This window comes from Stegostoma tigrinum, chromosome 26, assembly GCF_030684315.1.
Source record: "Stegostoma tigrinum isolate sSteTig4 chromosome 26, sSteTig4.hap1, whole genome shotgun sequence".
Taxonomy (NCBI): Eukaryota; Metazoa; Chordata; class Chondrichthyes; order Orectolobiformes; family Stegostomatidae; genus Stegostoma; species Stegostoma tigrinum.
This window is the reverse complement of record NC_081379.1, coordinates 8,859,263-8,885,668: the sequence shown is the minus strand read 5'-3', so window position 1 is coordinate 8,885,668 and position 26,406 is coordinate 8,859,263. Positions and strand designations below refer to the sequence as shown.

The window sequence follows — 26,406 nt, the reverse complement described above, 5'->3', positions numbered from 1 at the left end:
TACTATGATCGGAATCATTAATGTGCTCCAGACAAAGCCATGGTTTAACAAAAGGATGGTGGGCATACTGATGATGCAGCACTCTCTAAATATTTTACACTGCTGTCAACCCAGCTGATATAGCAAAATCTTTCTCTTGACTTTCCAAGGTGAAAGTATCCTTAGTCACCTTGGTCCCCATATGGTTCCTGTTAGCACATTTTTATTATTTCATGGGACATGTTAGCAAGGCCAGCATTTATGTCCCCCTTTTTTCTAACCAAAAATATAGTTTAGACAAAGAAAATTGTTAAAGAATATTACATAATTTAAATACCACTGCAAGGAGACTAGGTGTTGAAGTTTTTCATTTTACACTGATCAGAACTCGGATGCAAGAAACAGTCTTGAAAAAAAAGACTTGCATTTATATAGCACTTTTACCATCTCAGAAGGCCCCAAAACCCTTTACAGCCGATGAGGTACCGTAGAGTCATAGAGTCACACAGCTCGGAAACAGACCCTTCAGCCCAACTTCTCCATGCCAACCAAATTTCACAAATTAAACTAGTATCATTTGCTTTCATAGGCCAATATCTCTCTAAACATTTCCTATTCATGTACCTACCCAACACTCTTCTAAATGTTGTCACTGCACCTGCATCTACCCCTTCCTCTGGCAGCTCATTCCACACTCGAACCACTTTCTGTGTGAACTGTTGCTCAAGAGGCACCTTTTAAATCTTTGCCATCTCACCTTAAAATTATGCCTTCCAGTTCTGAACGCCCCTACACTGGGGAAAAGCCCTTTGCTATTCACCTTACCTATGCCCCTCATGATTGTATAAACCTCCCTAAGATCAGTCCTCAAACTCCAATGCTCCAATGAAAAATGTCCCAACTTATTCAGCTTCTCCTTATAACTCAAACCTTGCAATCCCAGTTACAACCTTTTCTGAGCCCTCTCCAATTTAATAATATCCTTCCCATAGCAGAGTGACTAGAACCTTTCGAAATGTAGGCATTGTTGTAACCTACAATTTATGGCAGCAAATTTGCATATGGCAAGGTTGTTCAAAGAATGAATGTTGGCCATGGATCTTATAGAAGTTTATAAAATCATGAAGGGCATGGATAGGGTGAATAGTCCAGGTCTATTCCCCAGGAATCCAAAACTAGAAGACATGGGTTTTAGGTGAGAAGGGAAAGGTTTAAAAGGGACCTAAACAGCAACTTTTTCACGCAGAGGGTCGTGCGTGTATGGAATGAGCTGCCAGAGGAAGTAGTGGAGGCTGGTACAATTACAACATTTAAAAGGCATCTGGATGGGTATATGGATAGGAAGGTTTTAGAGGGATATAGGACAAATGTGAATAGATTAATTTTGGATATCTGATCGGCGTGGATGAGTTGGACCTGTTACAAAGTTGGGTAGAGTAATTGTGTTTTGGAAGGCAGGAAGCTAGAATTTGTTTGTAAAAAAAAAATACGGGAGAAGAGTGCATAGTTCCTTTAAGAAGCTTTTCTAAGCTGAGAGATTTATATGGAAACAAAAATGTGTCTGCATGTAGCTGAAGATGTACAGTCAGTTCTGAAATTGAACCATGTATCAATTGGCTGTCTGATTGGAAATCTTAGGCTTGTTTTGATGTTTTGGCAACTAGCTGGAATCAGCCAATTAATTTAAACTAAGCATTTACTGATTGAAAGCCAATTGAATTTAAATCTGATGGTTTTGACAAACTTGAACCAACGCTATTGTAAGAAAATTGATGTGTCAGCCAAGGTCTATAAGGAGAGGGTTTTTGAAAATCACTGTGAGAGTGATCTGCCATCTGAGAAGTAAGCATTAGCTCTCATAAGAAATCACTAAGCTCTCTAAGAAAGCAGCACATGTCCATAAATGGTACCACAGCACTCCTAGCTAAAATTACTCGCAGAAGACCTTACAGCCAAAATATCCCTGATAGCTGGATCAGCAGAAGAAAACATTAGAGGGAAGGTGTGTAGACTTTGAGACATTAAGTTTTAATTTATTTTCTTATTACTTGTGTTTACATAAGTGGGACTTGTGTTTATTAGAACAGCATACGGTAGAATTTAGTTCAGTTAGGGAATAGTTAGTAGTTAATTGGGAATTGCTCTGCATTTGTAATTCTGTTAATTTGATCACTGTTAAGGTTAAATAAATAGATTGTTACTTGTGACTCATAAAGTGAATATCAGGGATTTTCTTTCATTTAACCTTCCTCTCCGTAACAGATCGAATGGCCTGCTTCCATGCTGTACACCTCTATGACTACACGAGTCTCTATGCCAGAGAGAACATTCTCTTTCCTTCCTTTGAAGCCATGCAATGGAATCTATTACATGTGCTAGAGAAGGTTTTTACATCATGTCCAAAGGCATAACATCCTCCTAATAGTGCAGCGGTCTCTCAGTACTGCCCTGAGTGTCTACGCATTCGTGAACAGGAGCCACACCCCAATGATCTGAGGCGAGAGTTTTACCCACTGAGCCACAGCTACTGGGAAAGGCAGAAGTTACAAAGTGAAATGAAATACAACTGAAATGTTTTGATTCCCTGTGCCGCCACACGTTTTTCCAAGAATTCCATCAACCAGTGCTGGCCTCAAATTAATCTTCCTGTAAAGTATTGCACATGTTAATTTGTTTATATGACATTGTCTAACTGAAATGTAATTTAATTTTGAATACCTTAGTTAAAGTAGATTGTAATGATTGTTATTTAATGCATCATTTTCAGTAATTTGCTTCTCCTCTGAGGCGCATATTAGCATTTATTCATTCAGTCACCAGAATGACATGATCAGCTCCTTCAATTAATTTGCACAATATTATTATAGAATGGCCCACAGTAATAGGGAAAACATTCCAATAATGATTGGAAACCGCTCCTGAAGACTGGAGATAGTAAAAATGTCTTTTATTTTTCCCAGAGTCAGCATCAAAATTAGGGCCATGCCAGATTTTGCACCTTCAGATTCAGAATGAAGCCTCCTTACTCCACTCTACATAACCCCAAACTCGAAAGAACAACTTCTACCAGTGATATTTTTCTACTTGCCCACTTGTTACTTTTTCTGAAATGGATTGCCCATTGACCATTCAACATGTTTAATGATGGAACATGTGGCGTTCTCCACACAGAGCTGGAGTTATATTGCCTAAACCCTCACAACTGTTAGGCTCTTGTTCTCTCGAACTGGCCTGAAGGAGGGCTCAACAAGTGTTAACGAAAAAGTAATCAGGGAATAAATGTGAAACTCATTGCCGCAGAACAACAGAGAGACCAAGTCATTGAGTGTATTGAGATAGATATAGACAGATTCTTGATTAGTAAGGGGATCAGAGGTTACAGGGAGAAGACAGGAAAGTGAAGTTGAGAAACAACCAGCCACGATCGAAAGGGGCAACAGATTTGATGGACCAAATGGCCTATTTCTGTTCCTAATTTATGGTCATAATACTTGTTGGAGAAAATTGGAACATAGTTGACCTTCATAATGCTTACTTGATTACCTTTGCAAGCTGTGGCATGATTAGCATTATCCTCTCTGAGGTAGCAGTTCATATCTCCACCTCTGAGGACTCAAGCAGAAGATTCAGACTGACATTGCAAGGCTGTGCTGAAACAGTGCTACATTAACTGTGGGCTTGTCTATTGCCCAGGATTTACCATCTCAGACAAACTTGTAAAAGCATGGTACTGTTTTGAGGAGGAACAAGGGCAGCTTTTGTAATTTAAGATCAGCTAATCGTTCTGCAATAGTAAAATAAAAACTGATCTTAGTCATAGTGATCATGAAACTATCATCAGTTGTTAGAAAAACCCATTTAGTTCACTGATGTTCTTTTATTTTATTCACTTGTGGAATATGGGCATCGCTGGCTGGCCAGCATTTATTGCCCATTCCTGGTTGCCCCTTGAGAAGGTGGTGATTAGCTACCTTCTTGGACCACTGTAGTCCACCTGCTGCGGGTTGACCCACAATGGCATTAGGAAGGGAATTCCAGGATTTTCACCCAGCAACAATGAAAGAATGATGATATATTTCAGAGTCAGGGCAATGAGTGGTTTGGAGGGGAACTTGCAGGGGGTGGTGTTCCCATTATATCTGCTGCCCTTGTCCTTCGAGACGGAAGTGGCCAAATGTTTGGGAGGTGTTGTCTAAGGATCTTTGGCAAATTTCTGTGCTGCATCGTGTAGATAGTAGCAGTGATGTGTACTGACTGTCAGTGGTGGAGAGTGTGGAGGTTTGTGGATGTGGTGCCAATCAAGCCAGGTGCTCTGTTCTTTAGGACAAGAAATCTGCCATCCTTACCTGGTCTGGCCTACAGGCTCAACAACAACGTGGTTGTCTCTTAACTGCTTTCTGAAATAGCCCAGCAGTTCAAGGGCAGTTATGAGTGGACAACAAACATTGGCCTTATCAAAGATGCCTGTGTCCCTTGTAAGGATAATGTGAAAGTGACCCCTGATATCCTGGATGAAGTTGTTCTTCAATGAACATCACAGAAACAGGTTATCTGGGCCATTATCACATTGCTGAGTGTGGGATCTTGCTGTGTGCAAATTGGCTGTGCACACTACAATAGGAATAACACTTCAGGTGCATTTCTTTGGCTGTTGTATGATTTTGGGATGCACTGTGTTTGGAAAGGGGCTATGTAAATGCAAGTCTTTAAACTTTCTTTACTTGGTGGAGGTTTGAGATTTTCAGGAAGGCCTAAAACAGTTCTCGCCCTCAAGAGAATTGACTGCTAAGCCCTGCAGTGCTGCTCTGAAATGGCCTAAATGGTGTTGTGATAACATTGTTGCAGCCAGCTTAACCTTGTTATTTATTTAATGAGAGAGTGGCATAAGGGGCAGCAGGAACTCCCTTATTGGTTATCCTTTCGGCCGGAGTCTCTGTAAAAATGTACGCAATCCCAGAACATGATCACATGCTGCATGTAGTACCTCTACATTTGTAAATCTCCTGTAATCGCAGCGCCTAGACCCTAGATGTGCCATTACCCTGCTGCGCCCAGGATCATGATCTGGGGGGATATGAGAGAATCAATAAGGTGTGTTGCTGGATGGAAGCTACAGCAGCAGATTTGGGAGCAAGGGTGTGCTCTTGAAGGTCAGTCAGAACTCTGCAGGATGACTTGTGGAGCTCACGGATGATAATCTGCTTGGAGCCTTAGGCTTGGACACAACGGGGCTCAGGCTTGTATTATGGTAGACAAACAGGAGGCTGGAAGAACACAGCAGGCCAGGCAGTATCTGAAGAAGGGTAATATCCAAAACATCGACCGTTCCTTTCCTCCTGGCCTGCTGTGTTCTTCCAGCCTCCTGTTTGTCTATCGTGGATTCCAGCATCTGCTGTTTTTTCTTTATCTCTAACCAGGCTTGTATCAAGCTTGGGGCTGCTTCCAAATCTCTGTGAATCGATTGTTCGGTGGGCAGGTATCCCACAGTGTTTGGAGATGCTGCAAGGTCTGCCATTTAGACCTGTCACCATACTTGCTGCTTTAGTGGAAGTTGCATTTTGTTCCAGGCGCAACAAAAATGCAACATGTTATCTTTGAGTCACAACGGGCGATGGTATTGGAGTCGATAGTTGGGGCTCCCTTTAAGGCAAGTATCCATCATCCATGTTTATGAGAGCGTGCAGGATTTCAGAATAGCAGGTATTTTGCAGCAGTAATATCCATTGCTGAGTTGCGGAACCTCTTGTCATTTATCTGGGTTAAGTGGTTCATTAACTGTGTGAGAAGCGTTAAAGGATCATTAGTGCAGGAGGATTACAGTGTGTTGTGTGTGTTTCTTTTCTCGTGTCCACAGATGCAATTGCATTCACGGGAAGTATACGTTTAACAGCAAGCTATCCTGTGAGTGGGCTGTAACAATGATGAACAGAGAAGATTTTAAACCCTTTATCAATGAAACTGGTTGGAGGAGCTGCTGAGTTCAAACCTGGTTGGGCTTGGGTGCAGATTGGAGGGAGTTAAAAGGACAACCATTCCAAATGCCTTGACATTGTTGCTCCAACTCACAGATATCTGAGTCTTACCTCTGAGGCTGGACAAGAGGGAGGCAGCTTAACCCACCCTGTGACTTGGCATTTTAAGTGTGCCAATGGGGTAGGGAGGGAAGGTGACGGGATGTCATAGGAGCCAGTGACCCAGTGTCCCAGGCTAAATCTCGGGGGTCACAGGCTCAAACCCTGCCAACATCACTGGCAGAATTCGAACTAAAGCTGAATGTAAAACAAGCCTCAATGATGTTGACCATGGCAACTATCATCAACTGTTGTTTAAAAACAAACCTGGTTTGCTAATTTAAGAAGTGGATTCTCTAATGGGTAGCATGGTGGCTCAGTGGTTAGCACTGCTGCCTCACAGTGCCAGGGACCCAGGTTCTATTCCACCCTCGGGCTACTGGCTGTGTGGAGTTTGCACATTCTCCCTGTGTCTGTGTGGGTTTCCTATGGGTGCTTCGGTTTCCCCCCAGGGTCCAAAGATGTGCAGGCAAAGTGGATTTGCCATGGGAAATTCAGGGCTACAAGATAGGATGAGAGTGTGGGCCAGGGTGGGATGCTCTTTGCATAGTCTTTGTGGACATGATGGGCCAAGTGGCCTGCTTCCATCCTGTAGGGATTCTATGATCTACCTTCTGCCAGTCTGATCCACACTGAGTCTCAACTGCCCTTGGATTTGACCAAGCAAGCTATTCAAATCGCAGCAATTAGGGATAGAAAATAAATACTGGCCTTGCCAGCAACACCCAGTTAAGAATGAGGGGGAAAAAATTGGATTTAATTAGTTAAGCTGCAAGTTTAACTGTGGCCTGGTGAGTTTCCCCAGACCTCAGGGAACGCTGCAGTGAAGACAGGTTTTGCATAGTCTCAGTTGTCAGGGGGAGCCAGGTGACGTTGCAGCATTTCTCTGGGGCCAAGACAAACAGGAGTTCTTGCTCACTGTTCGTGCAGCAAGCACCATCCTCATCAGTGAGTGGATGAGTAACATTTCCCCTCGTGTCTCTCGTATGGTTCGAGCTGATTGATTTCGCTGATTTGCGTATTTGTGAAGACAAAATTCGATTTTTTAAAATCTGAGGTACAAGCAGAAACTGTCACTCTATGATTCTTCTGCTTGGCTTTTTTCCTCACTTGTCTGTGTTTTGTAAGCTTGTAGCCAGCCGAGAATCAATAACGCTGGAAAGGGGGCAGCCGAGAGGCTGTCCATGCAATCAGATACCATTTTCAGTAACCTTTAAATGACTGAAAAACTCACATACGTTGAAAGTTTTCAAGGCCATTTGTAGCTCGGGTTGTGGACGAGGTTGTAGACTTGCTCACTGAGTCAGTGGGTTTGGTTGCAAATGTTTCAACCCCCTGCTGGGTAACATCGTCAGTGCGCTTCCGGTGAAGCATGGGTGTTCTGTCCCACTTGTTATTTATAAGCCTTGGGTTGCTGGGGTGGTTGGCATTACTTCCAGTTCTGTTTCTCTGTGGTTTGTACACAGGGTCTAATTCAATGTGTTTGTCGATGGAGTTCCGGTCGGAATACCAGGCCTCCAGGAATTCCCTAGCAAGCCTCTGTTTGGCTTGTGCAATTATGGATGGGTTCTCCCAGTTGAATTTGCACCCCTCGTTGTCCGCGTGTAGAGAGACAAGTGAGAATTGGCCGAATCTCTCAGTGACTAGTTAGTGTTCATGTATCCATATTATCAATTTTCTTCTGGTTTGGCCCGTATAGTGTTTCTCACAGTTCTTGCGTGGTATTTTGTATATACCCCAGTTCTGCCGTACCCATGGTATGTATATTACCCCAGTTTTGCTGGTTTCAGGAGTGGCAAAGCTGGAGTCATATATAAAATATCACGCAACGACTGTGAGAAATACTATATGGGCCAAACCAGAAGAAAACTGACAGTGTGGATAGATGAACGCCAACTATTCACCAAAAGACACGACCGATTCTCACTTGCCTCATTAGACACGGACAACGAGGGGTGCAAATTCAACTGGGAGAGCACATCGGTAGTTGCACAAGCCAAACAGAGACATGCCAGGGAATTCCTGAAGGCCTGGTATTCTGACTGGAACTCCATCAACAAACACTTTGAACTGGACCCAATATACAAACCGCAGAACCGGAAGTGATACTAACTACACCAGTAAACCGAGGCATATAAATAACAAGCAGGACGGAACACCGATGTTTTCCTGGAGGCACACTGATGATGTTACCTAGCAGGGTGACGAAATGTTTGCAACCAAACCCATTGACTTGGCGAGCACATCCACGACCTCAACTCGCGTACAAAGAGAAAAGCTGACTTCCATAACGTTCTGCTATCTTGAAATGGAGTGAAACACCAAATTTTGGTTAAATACCATCACTTTTCAGCTTTAATCACGATCCCTTGGCTAAATCTTAGAGCTGAAATGTAGAGGAGGAATAGTGCGCAGAGCTCACTGCAAAAACTCCCAACTCTTTGACTTCTTTGGCGGAGATCCATCCTTCATGTGTGACATCCCTCTTGGCAGCTTTCTTTAATTTTGCAGATGACTTATGCTATTTCTCCTGTAAGGGCTATTCATCAAACTGTACGATGCAATGGGGATAATGTGTATTCAATACTGAGAGTGCAGTGCAGTGTGGCGGAGAACTCTACATATAAGTCACTATTTTCCACCCCTCCCTGTGATTTCTGATTACAGATGGGAGTGCTGTGTTCCGAGGATGCTTTAAAAGACCCGATAATATCTCCCTTGCCCTGCCGACAGGCAACGTCTTGTTGAACATGTCTGTGGATAAGTGTGTGGATTTCTGCACTGAGAAGGTAACCAGGACAACGTTAACTGACTTAGATATCTGTTACAAAAGATAAACTCCAAATGGCAGCAATTTTTCAGTTATAATAATACTGTCAGTGTTCATAGCCATTGCGACTGTTAAACTGACAGCAACCTCTGGAATCCACATGTTTGCAGTTAAATGTAGAAATCCAGTTGCTGTTGCCAGTTTTGTTGCCTGCTGCATTCCCAGCATGCCTCATTGTTGTGTCATGGAAGGTAATCCAATGAGAAGTCACTGAGCTGATGAAAATTTCGCCTTTTGCACTGTTATATGTGTGAAAACTGCCTGTAAGGTACGTGTTAAATTGTAACTCAGAATAGAACAAAGAACAAAGAAAATTACAGCACAGGAACAGGCCTTTCAGCCCTCCAAGTCTGCGCCGATCGAGATCCTCTGTCTAACCTGTCATCTATTTTCTAAGGGTCTGTGTCCAATTGCTCCCCTCCCATCCATGTACCTGTCCGAATATATCTTAAAAGACACTAACGTGTCTGCGTCTACCACCTCCGCTGGCAACACATCCCAGGCACCCACCACCCTCTGTGTAAAGAACTTTCCACGCATATCTCCCTTAAACTTTCCTCCTCCCACTTTGAACTCATGACCCCTGGTAATTGAGTCCCCCACTCTGGGAAAAAGCTTCTTGCTATCCACCCTGTCTATACCCCTCATGATTTTGTAGACCTCAATCAGCTCCCCCCTCAATCTCCGTCTTTCTAATGAAAATAATCCTAATCTACTCAACCTCTCTTCATAGCTAGCACCCTCCATACCAGGCAACATCCTGGTGAACCTCCTCTGCACCCTCTCCAAAGCGTCCATATCCTTTTGGTAATGTGGTGACCAGAACTGTACACAGTACTCCAAATGTGGCTGAACAAAAGTCCTATAAACTGTAACATGACCTGCCAACTCTTGTACTCAATACCCTGCCCAATGAAGGAAAGCATGCCATATGCCTTCTTGACCACTCTATTGACCTGCGTTGTCACCTTCAGGGAACAATGGACCTGAACACCCAGATCTCTCTGTTCATCAATTCTCCCCAGGACTTTTCCATTTACTGTATAGTTCGCCCTTGAATTAGATCTTCCAAAATGCATTCCTCGCATTTGCCCGGATTAAACTCCATCTGCCATTTATCTGCCCAACTCTCCAGTCTATCTATATTCTGCTGTAATCTCTGACAGTCCCCTTCACTATCTGCTACTCCACCAATCTTAGTGTCATCTGCAAACTTGCTGATCATATCACCTACACCTTCCTCCAAATCATTTACATATATCACAAACAACAGTGGTCCCAGCACAGATCCCTGTGGAACACCACTAGTCACAGATCTCCAATTTGAGAAACTCCCTTCTACTACTACCCTCTGTCTCCTGTTGCCTAGCCAGTTTTTTATTCATCTAGCTAGCACACCCTGGACCCCATGTGAGTTCACTTTCTCCATCAGCCTGCCTTGGGGAACTTTATCAAACGCCTTACCAAAGTCCATGTATAGGACATCTACAGCCTTTCCCTCATCAATCAACTTTGTCACGTCCTCAAAGAATTTTATTAAGTTGGTAAGACATGACCTTCCCTGCACAAAAGCATGTTGCCTGTCACTGATAAGCCCATTTTCTTCCAATGGGAATAGATCCTATCCCTCAGTATCTTCTCCAGCAGCTTCCCTACCACTGACGTCAGGCTCACCGGTCAACAATTACCTGGATTATCCTTGCTACCCTTCTTAAACAAGGGGACAACATTAGCAAGTCTCCAGTCCTCCGGGACCTCACCTATGTCTAAGGATGCTGCAAAGATATCTGTTAAGGCCCCAGGTATTTCCTCTCTCGCTTCCCTCAGAAACCTGGGATAGATCCCATCCGGACCAGGGGACTTGTCCACCTTAATGTCTTTTAGGATACCCAACACTTCCTCCTTCCTTATGTCAACTTGACCTAGAGTAAGCAAACATCTGCCCCTAACCTCAACATCTGTCATGTCCCTCTCCTTGGTGAATACCGATGCAAAGTCCTCGTTAAGAATGTCACCAATTTTCTCTGACTCAATGCATAACTTTCCTTCTTTGTCCTTAAGTGGGCCAATCCTTTCTCTAGTTACCTTCTTGCTCTTTATATGTGAATAAAAGGCTTTGGGATTTTCCTTAACCATGTTTGCCAGCAATATCTCATGTCCTCTCTTAGCCCTCCTAATCCCTCGTTTCAGATTCGCTCTACATTCTCCTTATTCTTCCAAAGCTTCATCTGTCTTCAGTCGCCTAGACCTCATGTATGTTTCTTTTTTCCTCTTGGCTAGTCTCACAATTTCACCTGTCATCCATGGTTCCCTAATCTTGCCTTTTCTCTTCCTCATTTTCACAGGAACATGTCTCTCCTGTACGCTAATCAACCTCTCCTTGAAAGCCTCCCACATATCAAATGTGGATTTACCTTCAAACAGTTTGTCCCAATCTACATTCCCCAGATCCTGCCGAATCTTGGTATAGTTGGCCTTCCCCCAGTTTAGAACTCTTCCTTTAGGACCACTCCCATCCTTGTCCATGAGTACTTTGTCCGCAGTGAACCAAGTCATAACCATTGCTGAACCAACTCTTTGTCTCTGGAAGTCTGATGTTATATTTATTGTAATTTTATGTATTTTTTGATTAGGAGAAAAGTCAATAGTTTTTTTCTCATTATTTAATTATTCATCAAAAGATTTATGTTATTTCAAATTCTAATGTGCATGTCTGAATTTTTTTTCCTCTTTCGTAAAATGTATAAAAAAATGAAGGTAATTGGTGCATTTCAATTTCTGGCTTGCTGTTTGTGAAGATTTCTCATTATAATTGGCTGGTCATCCTGCCCAAAGGCATCACCGCTGTTGGGTGACTGGCAATGGTCTTAACTTGTTCCAATTAATATCGGGGGAGACCACACCACACTGGCCCCCATCTCTTTGTGGGCAGTTTTCTTTGAGGGCCAGTATAAAGGGTATGGATTGGTAATCTATATTGGTGTCGCGAACTTTGGATTTCTTGGAGGCATGTTGATGTTGTGCGATAGTGTAAAATGTGCAGGAAGAGTCTGCAGTTTGTCTGACTTCTCTATCAAAATGAATGGCATGTAAAATCCAACAAGCAGAAACCATTCACGAACAAAAACAGAAGATGCTGGAAAAGCTCGGCAGGCCTGGCAGCAACTGTGAGGGAAAAATCAGTGTTAACGTTCTGAGAACAGTTCTGAGGAAGGGTCACCGGACCTGAAATGTTAACTCTGATTTTTCTTCACAGATGCTACCAGACCTGCCGAGCTTTTCCAGCATCTTCTGTTTTTGTTCGTGATTTACAACATCCACAGTTCTTTTGGCTTTTAGTTAAGCAGAAACCATTCCATTCTCTTTTGTGGGACAGGCTAAGATTGGGGCTTCACTGTCTACAGTGAAGAAGGGTCAGTTGATAACAGTGTAGAATGTTTTAGCAAGAGGGCGGAGGGTACCATGGTGAACTGTATCCCAGGGAGTCAGTCCCTCAGAAAAGACCTTGGTCTCATGTTTCATCTGAAAGTCAGCATTTCCAATAGTGCAGCATTCTTTCTATATTGCAGTCTAAGTATCACTCTTGAACTTGTGCTTAAGTCTCCAGAACAAGTCTGAACCAATGTCTTAATCTCTCAGGAGGCAGAACTTCCATCATCCCTTCGCTATATTTGAATTCTGTTCTGAGACTGATCTATAAATAAAACCCAAAAGCTGGCATTCAGGTGAGCACACTCAGGTTATTGCCCAGTAACCATCTGAGGTATAGGTCACAACGTGTCAAAGGATAATGTAGAAGTTTGAGCGAGATTTAATATGTGGCAGTGAAGTGTATAGCAGTGCTTTTGGAAATTACACAAATTTGAACACATAGTTTGAGCCAATCACTATAAGTGGATGGTGATAAAGTGCTTTTTGATTGACTTGAGAAGCCAATCAATTTAAGTGGACCATGCTACAGTGTTTTTGATTAACAAACCGCATTTGAAAACATGACAGATTATTTTAGTGCTGAGGGATCATTTGAAGTGTGGCCCTTGTTATAGGCCAGGCTCAAGTGCATATTATAGGTCATTTAAACTCTTCAGTTCAAGTTCCGCCATCATTTTGAAACAAGTGACAGTAATTCATAAGTTGAATCTCATTACTTGGTGTAATGTTGAGAGAAAAGAATCAATCTGGTGTTGTCACCCCATGAATTCAGGGAGATTTACATGGTGCGCTGTCTCTAAACAAAGAATGGATTGAGAGACGTGTTAGAAAGTCAGGTCAGTGTCTACCTTAAATGTAGCTGCTTATTGTGATCCTTATTGTGGCCTTATTCCATCCCTAAAAGTAACTGGCCACTTCATTTCAGATCTATTGGATTCATCTTCACTTTGTTACATTTCGATGGCTGATCTGCTTCAGTTATTCAAATTATTCAAACTATGCTTTAGTTTGGCTAATGTTGAGACAAATTTGGAACCTCCGTTTACAAATCTTGCCTTCATTTTGAAATCCTTCTATGGCCTTATCCTCCCTTTCTCTCTAAGCTCCTCCAGCTGCACAATTCCCAAGAAACCTGCACCCTTCCATTCCATGACCCTTTCACCTCTCATTTTCATTGCTTCACCATTGGCAACAGAACCTTTAGGTACCAAAATCGAAGATCAGAAATTCCCTTTCTAAACTCTTCCATCTTTCTGCTTCTCCTCCATCAAGATTTTCTATAAAACCGACTTATTGTGAGGATCCGATGGTGGCACGCTGGCTCAGTGGTTAGCACCTCTGCTTCACAGCACCCAGGACCCGGGTTTGATCCCACCCGTCGGTGACTGTCTGGGTGGAGTTTGCATGGCCTCCCTGTGTCTGTGTGGGTTTCCTCCAAGTGCTCCAGTTTCCTCCCACAGCCCAAAGACATGCAGGTTAGGTGCATTGACCATGCTCAATTGTACCATGGTGTCTAGGCATGCACATGCTGGGTGGATTAGTCATGGTTACAGAGATGGCCTGGGTCAGTGTGGGATGCTTTTTTGGAAGGTCAGTGCAGACTCAATGGGCTGAATGGTCTCTTTTTGCACAGTAGGGATTCTGTGATTTGTTTCCATGTGCAGATGTAGTAGTAATGTCACTGAACACTAGATATCCACAGCCCAAGATAAACGTTCTGGGGGGCATGGGTTTGAATCCTACCATGGCAAATGGTGACATTTGAATTTAATTTTTTAAAAAAGCTGGTCTAATGATGATCATGTACCTAAAGTTGTAAAACATCCTTTGATTCACCAGCATCTTTCAGGGAAGACAATCTGCCATCCTTACCTGGTCTGGCTTACATGGGGTAGTTGACTCTTAACTTCCCTGTGGGCAATTAGAGACTAGCATTAAATGTTGGCCCAGCCAGAGACACCCACATCCACTGGCCCATAAGAAATCATTTACCTTACTCCTTACGAAACTCTGTGTTAACATTTGTTTAGCAATGAAGCATCTTTGGCTATTTCACTGAGATAAAGGCACCACATCAAGACAAGTTCTTGATGCACTTTTGGATGAAGTTGGAAGAGCATTTAATTTCTTTTGTTTCAGTAACATGCAGCTGGTAATGTTGCCAAACATGATTAAATCTACTCTTGGGTATTTCAGATTTGCCTCCCTTATTTCAACCATTAATTAGCCAACACATGTATTCTTCTGATGCAATGCCTTCCAATGCCAATTAGAATGCAAAAAGACCCAATGCCCATTTAATTATGCTTGACTGCCCACCAATCCGTCTTTATTCTCCTTGTATTTAATATTTACATATTTGAGAGGCATTTAAAGAAAATGACTTAAAAAAAACTGTTGCACCTAGCATTGATCTTCAGCTGTTGGAGGCTTCTGGAAAGTTGGCAACTCTAAGGGAAAATAATATTTTTGACTTTAGGAAGTAGTGCAAAATGATTCGTAATGAAAATATAAATAAGGAACGAATCTGGATCGGCACAGGCTTGGAGGGCCGAAGGTCCTGTTCCTGTGCTGTAATTTTCTTTGATCTTTGCTCTTAACTGATGGCTAACTTAGTATCACAAGTTTTACGTGATAGTCCTGATTGAGGCTGACTTGGACCCCTTTTTTTCCTGGTGACTGCCTGCTTTTTGTAGACTTGCCCAGGAATGTAGTAACTTCCACAGACAGCTCCCTCTATTGGGCACCCATGCAATGACATGATAGAATCCAAGAATGTATTCACGGTTTCACTGTGATTGTAACAAATCTTCTGTGGAATTGGTTAGCTCGGTTGGTTGGATAGCCACCTTGCAATGAAGTGTGACGCCAACAGCATGGGTTCAATTTACACACTGGCTGAGGTTACCATGGCTTCTCAACAACCTCTTCTCTTGATTGAGGTATTGTGGTTTCTCAAGTCAAACCTCCATTAGTCATCTCTTTTTCTAATGAGGGAGCAGGACTATGTTAACTTTACCTGCTACCTTCTGGTGTCAATCGTGGCACAGAGAGATGATCAGATTCTGGTGCAAAGGTCAGTGAGACTTCCACTGATGAGAAATGCAGTTTAATATCAATGCAGTGTAACGCAATATAAGCAGGAAGCTGATGATGCTGAGATAATAAAATGTGAGGCTGGATGAACACAGCAGGCCAAGCAGCATCTCAGGAGCACAAAAGCTTTAACCTAACAGCTGATGATGCTGAATCGGTTTTCTTCTCCCCTTCACAAATTACCTCTAAAATGAGAAAAACAATTTTCTTTACTATTCTATCTTGCATTGAAAGGTGCAGTCCGCTCAGTGGAGCATTTAAGCTATGAAATAAATGCTTCAGTTCACTCCTGACTTGTAAAGTCAACAAATTCAGAGCTCATTGGACTGAAACGAGGCATTTCTAAGTGTAACAGCTGGATGACAGACTGTAGGATATCAAGGATACCAATTAAGAACTGAAGAACAGATATGAAAGGATGAGCACACCAACGTTACCTGCGAGATAGAAAAATTGCTTCATTTCTCACCCTTGTGTCTAGAATGTGATCGTTTCTGAATCATCAGGAGCAAGAATCTGTTGACACTTGTCCATTAAGTTTTATCGGGCCATCCATACAAAGCAAATTTACTGGACTTAGGCGGGGGGCAGGGGGCGGCGGGGGATGTCGGTGAGCTGGTGAAGAGCTTTAATTATATGCAGAGAGACTAAAGAAACTGAGATTGTTCTGTTGAGAACATGGTAGGGTGAAAGGGAGATTTAATAGCAGTGTGAATGATTTCAGTAAGAATAAGGAAGGAGAACAGTTTTCCACTGGTGAGAGCTTTGGTAATCACAGGGCACAGATTTCAGGTAAAAATCCGAGGAGTGATTCTCATTGTAAGTCAGCATTACTCAGTTATGAGCTAGAACAGCTCAAGAAGCCATTTCAAGATGATTCAATACTCTTTAGCAGAAGGAAATTGCATGTACATCCATGGAAAAGAAACATTTGCAGAGCTACGAAGATAGAGCAAAGACACTGGAACTAATTAAATGCCTCTTTCTAAAAGCTAGCACAGGTTTGATGTACTGAATGGCCTCTTTCTGTGCTGTGGGATTCTATAGGAAGATGCCTTCTGCTCAAAGCCCAATTGAGTGGCTAATAAAGGGCTTTCACTGACAGCAGTGGGGGAAGGAAGGGGCCCTCTACCATATGAGGATGAGGAAGACTATGGGCTGGAGACTGGACAGCGAACCCTGCCAGTCTCCTGCAGACTCTGAGTAAGAGATTGGCCCTTGTTTTCAGCTACATTTTGACAAAATAGGACGGGCTCTGCAGCAGTATCATGACCTCCACACAGAACCGCATTCACTGGGACCTGCCCAACTTTCTGCCCTTCATAACCTCTCTGCTTACCCTGTCCGAATTTAATGGATTACAGCACATTCACTATTGGAACCTGTTAAAGAAAAGTAACGTTCTCATCTACCAAGCCATTCACTGGGTTATTACTTTGTTATCTCCCTGTAATGTCAATTTACGGCACGCTGTGAATATATTGGCAAACAGAGCAACCATTCTGTGCCAGCTATCATCCCCTTTCTTCTATAGTCTTAGCATTGTAGTTTCTTCTATTCATTTGTGGGATGTGGCTGGGCCCAGCATTTAATGCCCGTTTCTAGATGCCCTTGAGAAGGTGGTGGTGAGCTTCTTTCTTTATTCGCTGCGGTCCATGAACTGTAGGTAGACCCACAGTACGCTTTGGGAGAGAATTCTGGCATTTTGACCCAGCCACAGTGAAAGAGTGATGATATATTTCCAATTCAGGGTAGCAGGTGACTTGGAGGTGAAATTGCAGGTGGATGGTGTTCCCATGTATCTGCTGCCCTTGTCCTTCTATATGGAAGTAGTTGGGCATTTGGAAGGTTCTGTCTGAGGATCTTTGGTGAATTTCTGCCGTGCACCTTGTAGATGGTACACACTGCAGCTACTGAACTTCGGTGGTGGAGGGAGTGGACGTTGTGCCAATCAACCAGGCTGCTTGGTCCTGGATGATACCAAGCTTCTTGAGTGTTTTTGAAGCCGTACACATTCAGGCAAGTGGGAAGTATTTCTGACTTGGGCGTTATAGATGATGGACAGTCCACTGTGTTCATGTGGCAAGTCCATTAGAGTTGCTGGTCAATGATAACCCCCAGGATGTCGATAGTGCAAGATCCAGTGATGGTAACACCATTGAGTGTCAAGGGGCAGTGGTTAGATTGTCTCTTATTGGAGATGGTCATAGCCTTGCCACCTGTCAGCCCAAGATTAGATATTTTCCAAATCTTATTAAATTTGAATATGGTCTGCTTCTGTATCTGAGGAGTTGTAAATGGTACTGAATGTAGCACAATCATAGGCAAATATCCCCACTTCTGACCTCATGATGGAGGGAAGCTCATTGCTGAAGCCGCTGAAGATGGTTGGGCTGAGGACACTACCCTGAGGAAGCCCTGCAGAGATGTAATTGTGGGACTGTTTGCAGCATTTGACATCACACTAATATAAGTGTGTCAGTCACCATGCTTATCCCAGGCTAGTACCAACTGCAAGTTTATGGATAAAACTCTTGTCAATGATGAACTGCGTATGACTCATTGATAAGTAGGAACTTGCAATTAAATAGCATCTGACATGACCTCAGGATTTCCCAAAGCACTTTGCGGAAATTAAATCACCTTTGAGATGTAATCACTGATGCACAGTAAGGAGCAGCAGCCAGTTTGCACACACTAAGAGCCCACAGGCAGCAATGCGCTGAATCACCTAGATATAGTGTTGGCGAGGGACAAATGTTGACTCCAAGTGGCATTTTATATCCGTGGTGTGGAGCAAGAGGCCTGTCTAGGATTTACAGAGACAGCACCCTGCGAAAGTGCAGGATTTCTTCAGAGCAGGGCTTGTACCTCCAAATTTCTGACTCGGAGATTAACTTGTTACTTTGAAGGGGACAACTGAAGTTCAAAATTGAAAATGATTATTCACTTGTAAAGATGACAATTCCTACAGGAGTTTAAATGTTGCCTGAATTACAAGCTATCTGCCTTTCTGGCTGGTGGGTCAGGGTCCAGTCTCTGCTGTAAAATTCAAGTGAGGATTTATTTTATTTTTAATGACAGTTTCTTCTCAATCTAACACCCCGATGATTTTGCTTTTGTACAGGAGTACACTCTGGCTGTGTTGGCAGGAGCGACATGCCACTGTGGATTTCCCACCATGCACTTCACACTCCACGAGCCAGAGGATGAACAACTGTGTGCGCAGAAATGTCCTGGGGAGGAGTATGAAAACTGTGGGAATGACGATTACTTTGTCGTTTATCAAACGCAAGTACAAGGTATCCTTCACGACATCGTGTTTGCTGCTTTCTAAACTGTCTTTTTCTTGAAAATACGTAGCCGTGAAAATGAACGGAAGACACCCAGATGCCCTTTCTAACTCCAGCTTTTTTGCAGCTTATAGCACGTGAGGTCAGATACTGGTACCTTTTAAAAGAGATTAGAATCTCTGCCTCCACTGCTAACTCAGGCAGTGATTTCCAGACACCCATCACCCTCTGCCATATATGAAGAAGCATTAAAAGACCTTCATTGATATAGCAATTTCACAATATAGTGGTGACCCCATGCAGTATAGTAATGTGCAATGTAAGAAATGCAGCATCTGGTTTCAGCACAGCAAGCTCCCACAACAGCTAAGTGATAATCAGCGGATAATCTGTTTTAGTGATGGTGGTATAGAAATATAGAATCATACAGCACAGAGGAGGCCCTTGGACCCATCTAGTCCGTGCCACAAAAAGTACGCTACTACTGTACTAGGCCCTACATGAGGCCCATAGCCTTGCAGGATAAGCATTGAGGGTTGAGAGATAACTATTGAGGCTTACAGGACAACAATGAGATTGTATCAGAGATAATGGGAACTGCAGGTGCTGGAGAATCCAAGATAACAAAGTGTGGAGCTGGATGAACACAGCAGGCCCAGCAGCATCTCAGGAGCACCAAAGCTGACGTTTCGGGCCTAGACCCAGGGTGTGTTCATCCAGCTCCACACTTTGTTAACAATGAGATTGTCCCTGTACTTCTTTGAGTGGTGTCTTCAGATTTTTAAATCTTATCTGGTTCAGCATCAAAAAGCCTCAGTTTCAGGTCTCATCCCTCAGCCCATCCAGTGTCTCTAACAGTGCAGCTCTCCCTCAGTCCTGAGCTGGAATGTCAGATGAGTTTGTGGCCAGTCTAAGGACTGGTAATGACTTTAACCAAAGGACAGAGCTTTGCATTTCTGACCGGAGTTTCTGATCTGGGCACCTTCAGAAGTGCAGAGCCGTGCTTCCATTCTGACAATTCTTTCAGAGCTCAGAACTATCATACAGATAGTGCGGAAAGAGGCCATTTGGCCCATTGATTCTGTACTTTAAAAAGCATCCCACCCAAAACCCAGCAACCCCTCCCACCATCCCAACAACCTGGCATGTCCCACAGCTAATCCTCCCAGCCTGCATTTCCCTCAAGACTACAGACAATATAGCATGGCCAATCTACCCAAACTTTCACACCTTTGGACTGTGCGAGGAAACTGGAGCACCCAGACAAAACCCATGCAGACACAGGGAAACTGTGCAAACTTCATACAGACATAAAAACAGGAGTTGCTGGAAAAGCTCAGCAGGTCTGGCAGCATCTGTGAAGGGAAAACCACTGATAGTGTTTCGGGTCTGGTGACCCTTCCTCAGAACAGTTCTGAGGAAGGGTCACCAGACGTGAAACGTTAACTCTGATTTTCTTTTTTTCTTTACAGATGCTGCCAGACCTGCTGAGCTTTTCCAGCAATTTTTGTTTTTGTTTCTGATTTAGAGCATTCACAGCTTTCTTTCAGTCTTTATCTCCACACAGATAGTCGCCTAGGGCTGAAATTGAACCTGGTGCCGTGAGGCAGTGGTGCTGATCACTGAACCACTGTGCTGACCCCTTTGGAGGAAGCAGGATACACCCCCTTTTTCACAGCAAACAGCTGCTGTGCTCTCAGTTGTTTCTACCGAGGTGATAAATATAATGTCCCCAAGCCAAGACTCTCCCACCGGCTTCAGGAAGCCAGTTCACTTCTGTTCTGTTCTGCCCAACCAAATCAAATGCCAACCAGAAGCTTACCAGTCATTCTGGTGGGAATGGAATGCCCAACGCCCCCACTCCCACCTCCAACCAACACCTCCATGGGTCACCCATCACTGAGCCGACTCCGACAGGCTCTGTTCAGTTCCAGTCCAGGTGTAAAACTGATGTGAAGGGTTAGAGGTGAGGGTTCTTTCAGTGACTATAGTGGCTCGTGGCTCAGTGGTTAACACTGCAGCCTCTCAACACCAGGGACTCCGGTCCGATTCCATGCAACCATCTGTGTAGAGTTTGTACATTCTCCCTGTGTCTGCGTGGACTTTCTCCGGGTGCTCTGGTTTCCTCCCATGGTCTAAAACTGTGCGGGTTGGGTGACTTGGCCATGCTAAATTGCCCATAATGTCCAGGGATGTGCAGGCTAGGTGGGCTAGCCATGGGGAAAGCAGGGTTACAGGGTGGTGGGTCTGGGTGGGATGCTGTATGGAGGATTGGTGGTGGACTTGATGGGCTGAATGGCCTGCCTCCACATTGTAAGGATTCTATCCTTCCATGATTGGGTATAATGGCATTGACAATGTTCTCCAGTGAAGACTGGGAACCTTTACAGATGCATTGACAATGTCACTTGGTAACCAGAAGAACCCTTGCTCAAGGTAAAGACTAGTGCTGATGCAGTGAATTAATTATTCGCTCATTGGTTTCTGAGGCCACAGCAACTGTGCAAGGTTGGTCCTTTGCTCTTTGTATGTTACTGGGACTGATTACAACCCCAAATGTGCATACAGTTAGCTGTTCTCTGCAATCTCAGGATTGTGTAGTTAGCCTCAGTATGAGGCTGATCTAACCATTGGTTGGGCTCCCTATCCCTCATCATTGTACAGTGATCAGTGGTGCAGGGCGCATCAGTGTTGGGTGCGTTGGAATGTGCCTCTCCGTGATTGAATACCCTGTTAATGTTAACAAATTGGCACTTGGGTGAGATCCTAGTCACAGAGCATGAACGAGGGGAGTAGAACAGAGGAAAAGAGATGAAAGAATAATTAAGTGAGGTGGAGGGGATATAAATTAATGTTTTATTTTCTGGCTGAAAGTGAAGAGGGAGAGAGGTTGTAGGATTTCCAGGAAATTTGACCCAGACTATCCCACAATTATGTGACCCTATTTACTTTTTTGAATTTCTTTTTCATGGGATGTAGGTGTTGCTGCTCAGCATTTGTTGTCCAGTCCTAATGACCCTGGGGGAGCTGTCTTGTGGAACTGCAGTAGTCCGCTGTACAGGGATACCCACAATGTTGTGAGGAAGGGAGAGATTGAGGATTTTGATCCAGCAACAGTGAAGGACTGGTGATACGTTTCCAAGACAGGTTGTGTTTGCAAATTAAACTTTTATGATTCACGCACAAGGACATTCAGATCCCTAAACTTTTCTTAATTTATTCACTCATGTGAATTTGTTGGCTGGGCCAGCATTTATGACCCATCACTAGTTGCCCTTGAAAAGGTGGTGGTGATTCTTGAACTAGTGGTTGACCCATAATGCCATTAGAGAGGGAATTCCAGGATTTTGACCCAACAACAGTGAGGAACAATATATTTCCAGGTCAGAACGGTGAGTGGCTTGGAGGGGAACTCTCACGTGGTAATGTTCCCATGTTTTTGCTGCCCTGGTCCTTCTAGATGAAAGTGGTGTGGGCTTAGAAGGTATGAATTTCCTACAGTGTATCTTGTGGATGGTGCACAGTGCTGCTACTGTGTATTCTTGGTGAAGGGAGTGAATATTGAAGGGAGATGAGGTACAAATCAAATGGGCTGCTTTGTCTTGGATGGTGTCGAGCTTCTTAAGTGTTGTCAGAGCTGCACCCATCCAGGCACATGGTGAGTATCCTGTCACACTCTTGATAACTTGCTCTTATAAAAAATTTGTTTATGGGATGAAGGCATCACTGGCTAGGCCAGCATTTATTGCCCAAGAGTCAATCACATTACTGTGGTTCTGAAGTCACATGTAAGCCAAGTAAGAATAGCAGTTTCCTTCCCTAAAGGGCTTTGGGAATGAGCTTTTCCCCGATAATTGTGATCATCATTAGACTCTTAATTCCAGATTTTTATGGAATTTGAATTCATGTTGGCATTTGAATCCAGGTCCTCAGAATATTGTGTGGGTCTCTGGATTAACAGTCCAGTGATAATACCATGGGATCATTGTTGTTGCTGTCCAGATATTGATTTGATTTAATTTATTACTGCTATGTGTACCAAGGCACAGTGAAAAGCATTATTTTATGTGCATTACAGGCAAATCATACTACACAAGTGCAACAGGGTAACCGATCAGAGTGCAGGATACAGTGTTACAGCTGCCAAGAAGGGCTAGAGAGAGATCAGCTTTAACATTAAAGAAGTCAGTTTCAAAATCTGATAACAGTGAGAAAGAATCAGTGGGCCAGTTTCAATGATTAGCCTTTCATTTGAAAGCCATTCTATTTAACTGGTTGCACAATGTGATTGAACAAGTTGTGTGTCTTAACCTGACAAAGCCATAGTTATAAAATAAAAACCGTTCTGAGGAAGGGTCACCGGACCTGAAACTTTAAGTCTGTTTTCTCCTCCACAGATGCTGCCAGACCTGCTGAGCTTTTCCAGCAACTTTGTTTTTTCTTCCATAGATATAAAATGTATGATATTGAAAGCTGGCCTTTCATAGAGAGACATTTAGAGTCCAAAAACCAACATGTTTTGCTAAACCTACCTATAAAACAGTTTAACCCATTATGATGATGGCTTACCATCCTAGGAACCTGAAATAAGTGAAGAGGAGAGTTAAACATTGGGGTTCTGCTGGCAGAGGGCTTGGCACTGGTGCATTGGAAAACAATAAGGAGCTCGAATCAGGACAAACACCAGGACTCGTCTCTCCCTGGCCCTGCAGGAATTTGATTTGGGAACATAGGAAATTTGGGACTTAAATCTGAACAAAACTAAACCATGTGGGTATGAGGTGCAAGATGATTGATTGGGAAACAGAAAGATATGGCAGTAAGTAGCGATCAAAAATTTAAAGAATTAATATCTGATTTTGTAATAAATTTGTAAATGGTAGCATTTGTTTAAAGAACTGTAAAACGGGTAAGGTTCAACTGTGGATATTGAAAGAATTTAAAATTGGTATTAGATAAAAGGAAGAGGTTTATAGCGTTGTCAAAAAGAGGAGTAAACTGGCAGATTGAGTGGGGTTTAAAAGATCAGTAAAAGATCATGTTTAAATTGACACAGGGAAAATTGGAGATGGCAGTAAGCTCTCCAGCATCATTGAAGGAGAGCAGACTGAACTGGTGCAGCTTTTGGGTTCAGAAGAATAAAGAGACTTTGCTGAAACCTGTAGTATCTTTAAGAGGGCTTGAGAGGATTGATATTACGAGTCTAGAACGTAGGGTCACAGTCTCAGAGTATGGAGTCAGGCGTTCAGGACCAAGATGAGAAAAAGCATCTTCACTCCAGAGGCTGCAAACCCTCAGAACTGTCTACCACAGCAAACCTGTTGAGTATTGGAGGCATGAGGAAAATGAGGACAGTGCAGGATGGTGGCGTTGATGTCCGGGAGCTGTCATGACTTTATTCCGTGACTTGATTCAGGGGCAATGAAGGAAGCGACAATACATTTCCACAGGATAGCGTGCGGCTGGTGGGGATTGGGGCTGGCAGGGTCATAATGTTCCCACGCAATGGCTGCCCTTTTCCCTACAGGTGGCAGAGGTCCCAGGTTTGACAGGTGTTGTTGAGGATCTTGGTGACATGTTACAGATGGCACACACTATTAATGTGGAATCGTTCTTTCCAGATAACCGCTGCATGGACAGACGTTTCCTGCCTGCCCGCTCCAAACGCCTGGTGGCTTTGGCCAGTTTTCCAGGAGCAGGGAACACATGGGGCCGTCACCTCATGGAGCTCACCACGGGCTATTACACCGGCAGCTACTACTTTGACGGCTCACTCTACAACAAAGGTAGGATCCCCAGTAAAGGCAAATAGCCTGAGGGACACCTTTTCTGAGGTGGAAATGGACATTGTGTGCTCAAACGTTTTAAAGGTCTAAAATTGCCTTGTGGACACGTCTTGTATCAGTAACTTGGAAGTTGACACAATGGATTTTCATGATCTCTGTTGACTGACTGCAGTGGAAGGTAAGTAAAAGGGAGAGCACTTAAAATTAAGATAGCCACCCTTCAACCCTTTTAAATCTTGACTAGAAATGGTAAAATCACCATAATTCCACTAAGTCATTAGAAAGAGCCCACTGGAGGTGAGTTTAAATTGAGGGTCACTGTAGCTCAGGTGAGGAGCGAGGTTGAGAAGATGGGGACTTCATGGTGGCCTCAGCTAGTACAGGAATTGAACCCACACTGTTGGCATCATGAACCAGCCAACCAAGTCAGCTAACTGAGTGAACTGACTTCCTTTCAATGGCTCCACTGGTGAAGTGTGACCATTTCAGACTGTTGCAGTACCCAAGCAGATGGTAAGGGCCTCAAGGTCGATCTGGTTATGACAAGTGACCACCCATGTTCGGCGAGTCACAGAGAGATCAGTACTCGAATATTTGGCTCACCCCATTGTACTGAGCGAGCAAGTTTAGACACAGGTCTGATCTGAGAATAGGATAATAGGTCAGCACAACATCATGGGCCAAAGGGCATGCACTGTTCTCTGTTCACCTGTAAATTCAAATGTCGATGTGAGATGCAGCCTGCCTTCTTGAAATAAGAAAAAACAAAGTAATGGTCAGTGATGTGTGTTGGACCCAACCTTGTAAAAGTTTGAAGGGTCTCTGGGAGTGACTAACGACTCGACATTTAGAGGTTATATTGTCCAGTCACAGAATAAATTTCTCATTGCATATTAATAATGGTCATGAACCTACTGGATCTTTGCGAAAATCCGTCTGGCTCAGTTAGAAGCTCCAGGGAAGGGAATTTGCCCTGCTTACCTAGTTCGGATTCCACGTGGCTCCCAATCTGCAGCAAGGTGGTTGACTTCTTGCTTCCCAGGATTTTTTGCAGCAATGGGAGCTCAGTTGTACCGAACTGCTGCAGGACAAGGACAGTGAGTGTACCCATGTATGGACTGCAGAGGTTCAATGTGCCCCACCTCTGTCTTCTCCAGGATAATTAGAAATGGGCAATAATGCTAGCAATGCCCTATCCAGTGGAAGAAGGAAACCCAGGTTTTTATCAGCTATTCTTGTACCTTGACTTGTGGGCGAGTTGTTGGGTGATTTGTGTGAATCATGTGAAGATTTTAAACAACATTAGACTTGCTATACAAATGCAAGTTACTGTTGTGTATTCACTGACTGTACTGTTGCAATGAGGCTGTTCTAATGACAGTTGGCGCTAGTTTCATGTGTTTGCAATCAGCCGGGCTCGCACAGTACAGAGTTATTGCATTCAGCAGCCCCGCCAGGAACCAGAGAAGTAGCATCTTCTTTCCTAAGTATTCGTGTTATCATTCTTGGACCAAAATAAGCTCAGTGTTCGAATTCGCTGCTCTGTCCTACATCACCTGCTCTCTTGGCCCAGGGTTTGCCTTTTTCAGCCCTTCACACATTCGGATTATCATTACCTAATTAAATTGGGCAAGGTCCATTTTGTTCCTTTCCAATGTTTGGCAATAAAGCAGAAAAGGGCTCTTGCCAGAGATGTTAATACAGTTAGCCACTGACAGAATTCAATACAGCAGTACAGAATCAAATCACAATGCACTCAGGCGTTCTGAAGGTGCCTTCGAGTGAACATAAGTGCAAGGTTCCACTTCACCTGCAACTCAGTGCAACAGAGTTACAGCAAAATGACTGTGAAAATTTCAGCAACAGTTCTCCATTCCTTAGCCCTTACAGAAGAGCAAAGTGTACCTCAGAGACCAATA

The 26,406-nt window shown here is 43.5% G+C and overlaps 1 protein-coding gene across 6 annotated transcripts in view; it reads left to right on the top strand.

Moving 5' to 3' along the window:
• Nucleotides 1–26,406, top strand: part of wscd2 (WSC domain containing 2) — a 543,379-nt gene that overhangs the window by 437,498 nt on the left and 79,475 nt on the right. For all 6 annotated transcript variants that reach the window (XM_048555729.2, XM_048555734.2, XM_048555732.2 and 3 more), the window contains 3 exons: nucleotides 8,718–8,839; nucleotides 18,536–18,710; nucleotides 24,323–24,487. In XM_048555729.2, coding sequence (XP_048411686.2) covers nucleotides 8,718–8,839; nucleotides 18,536–18,710; nucleotides 24,323–24,487 — 462 coding nt within the window. The remainder of the gene's footprint in view (nucleotides 1–8,717; nucleotides 8,840–18,535; nucleotides 18,711–24,322; nucleotides 24,488–26,406) is intronic.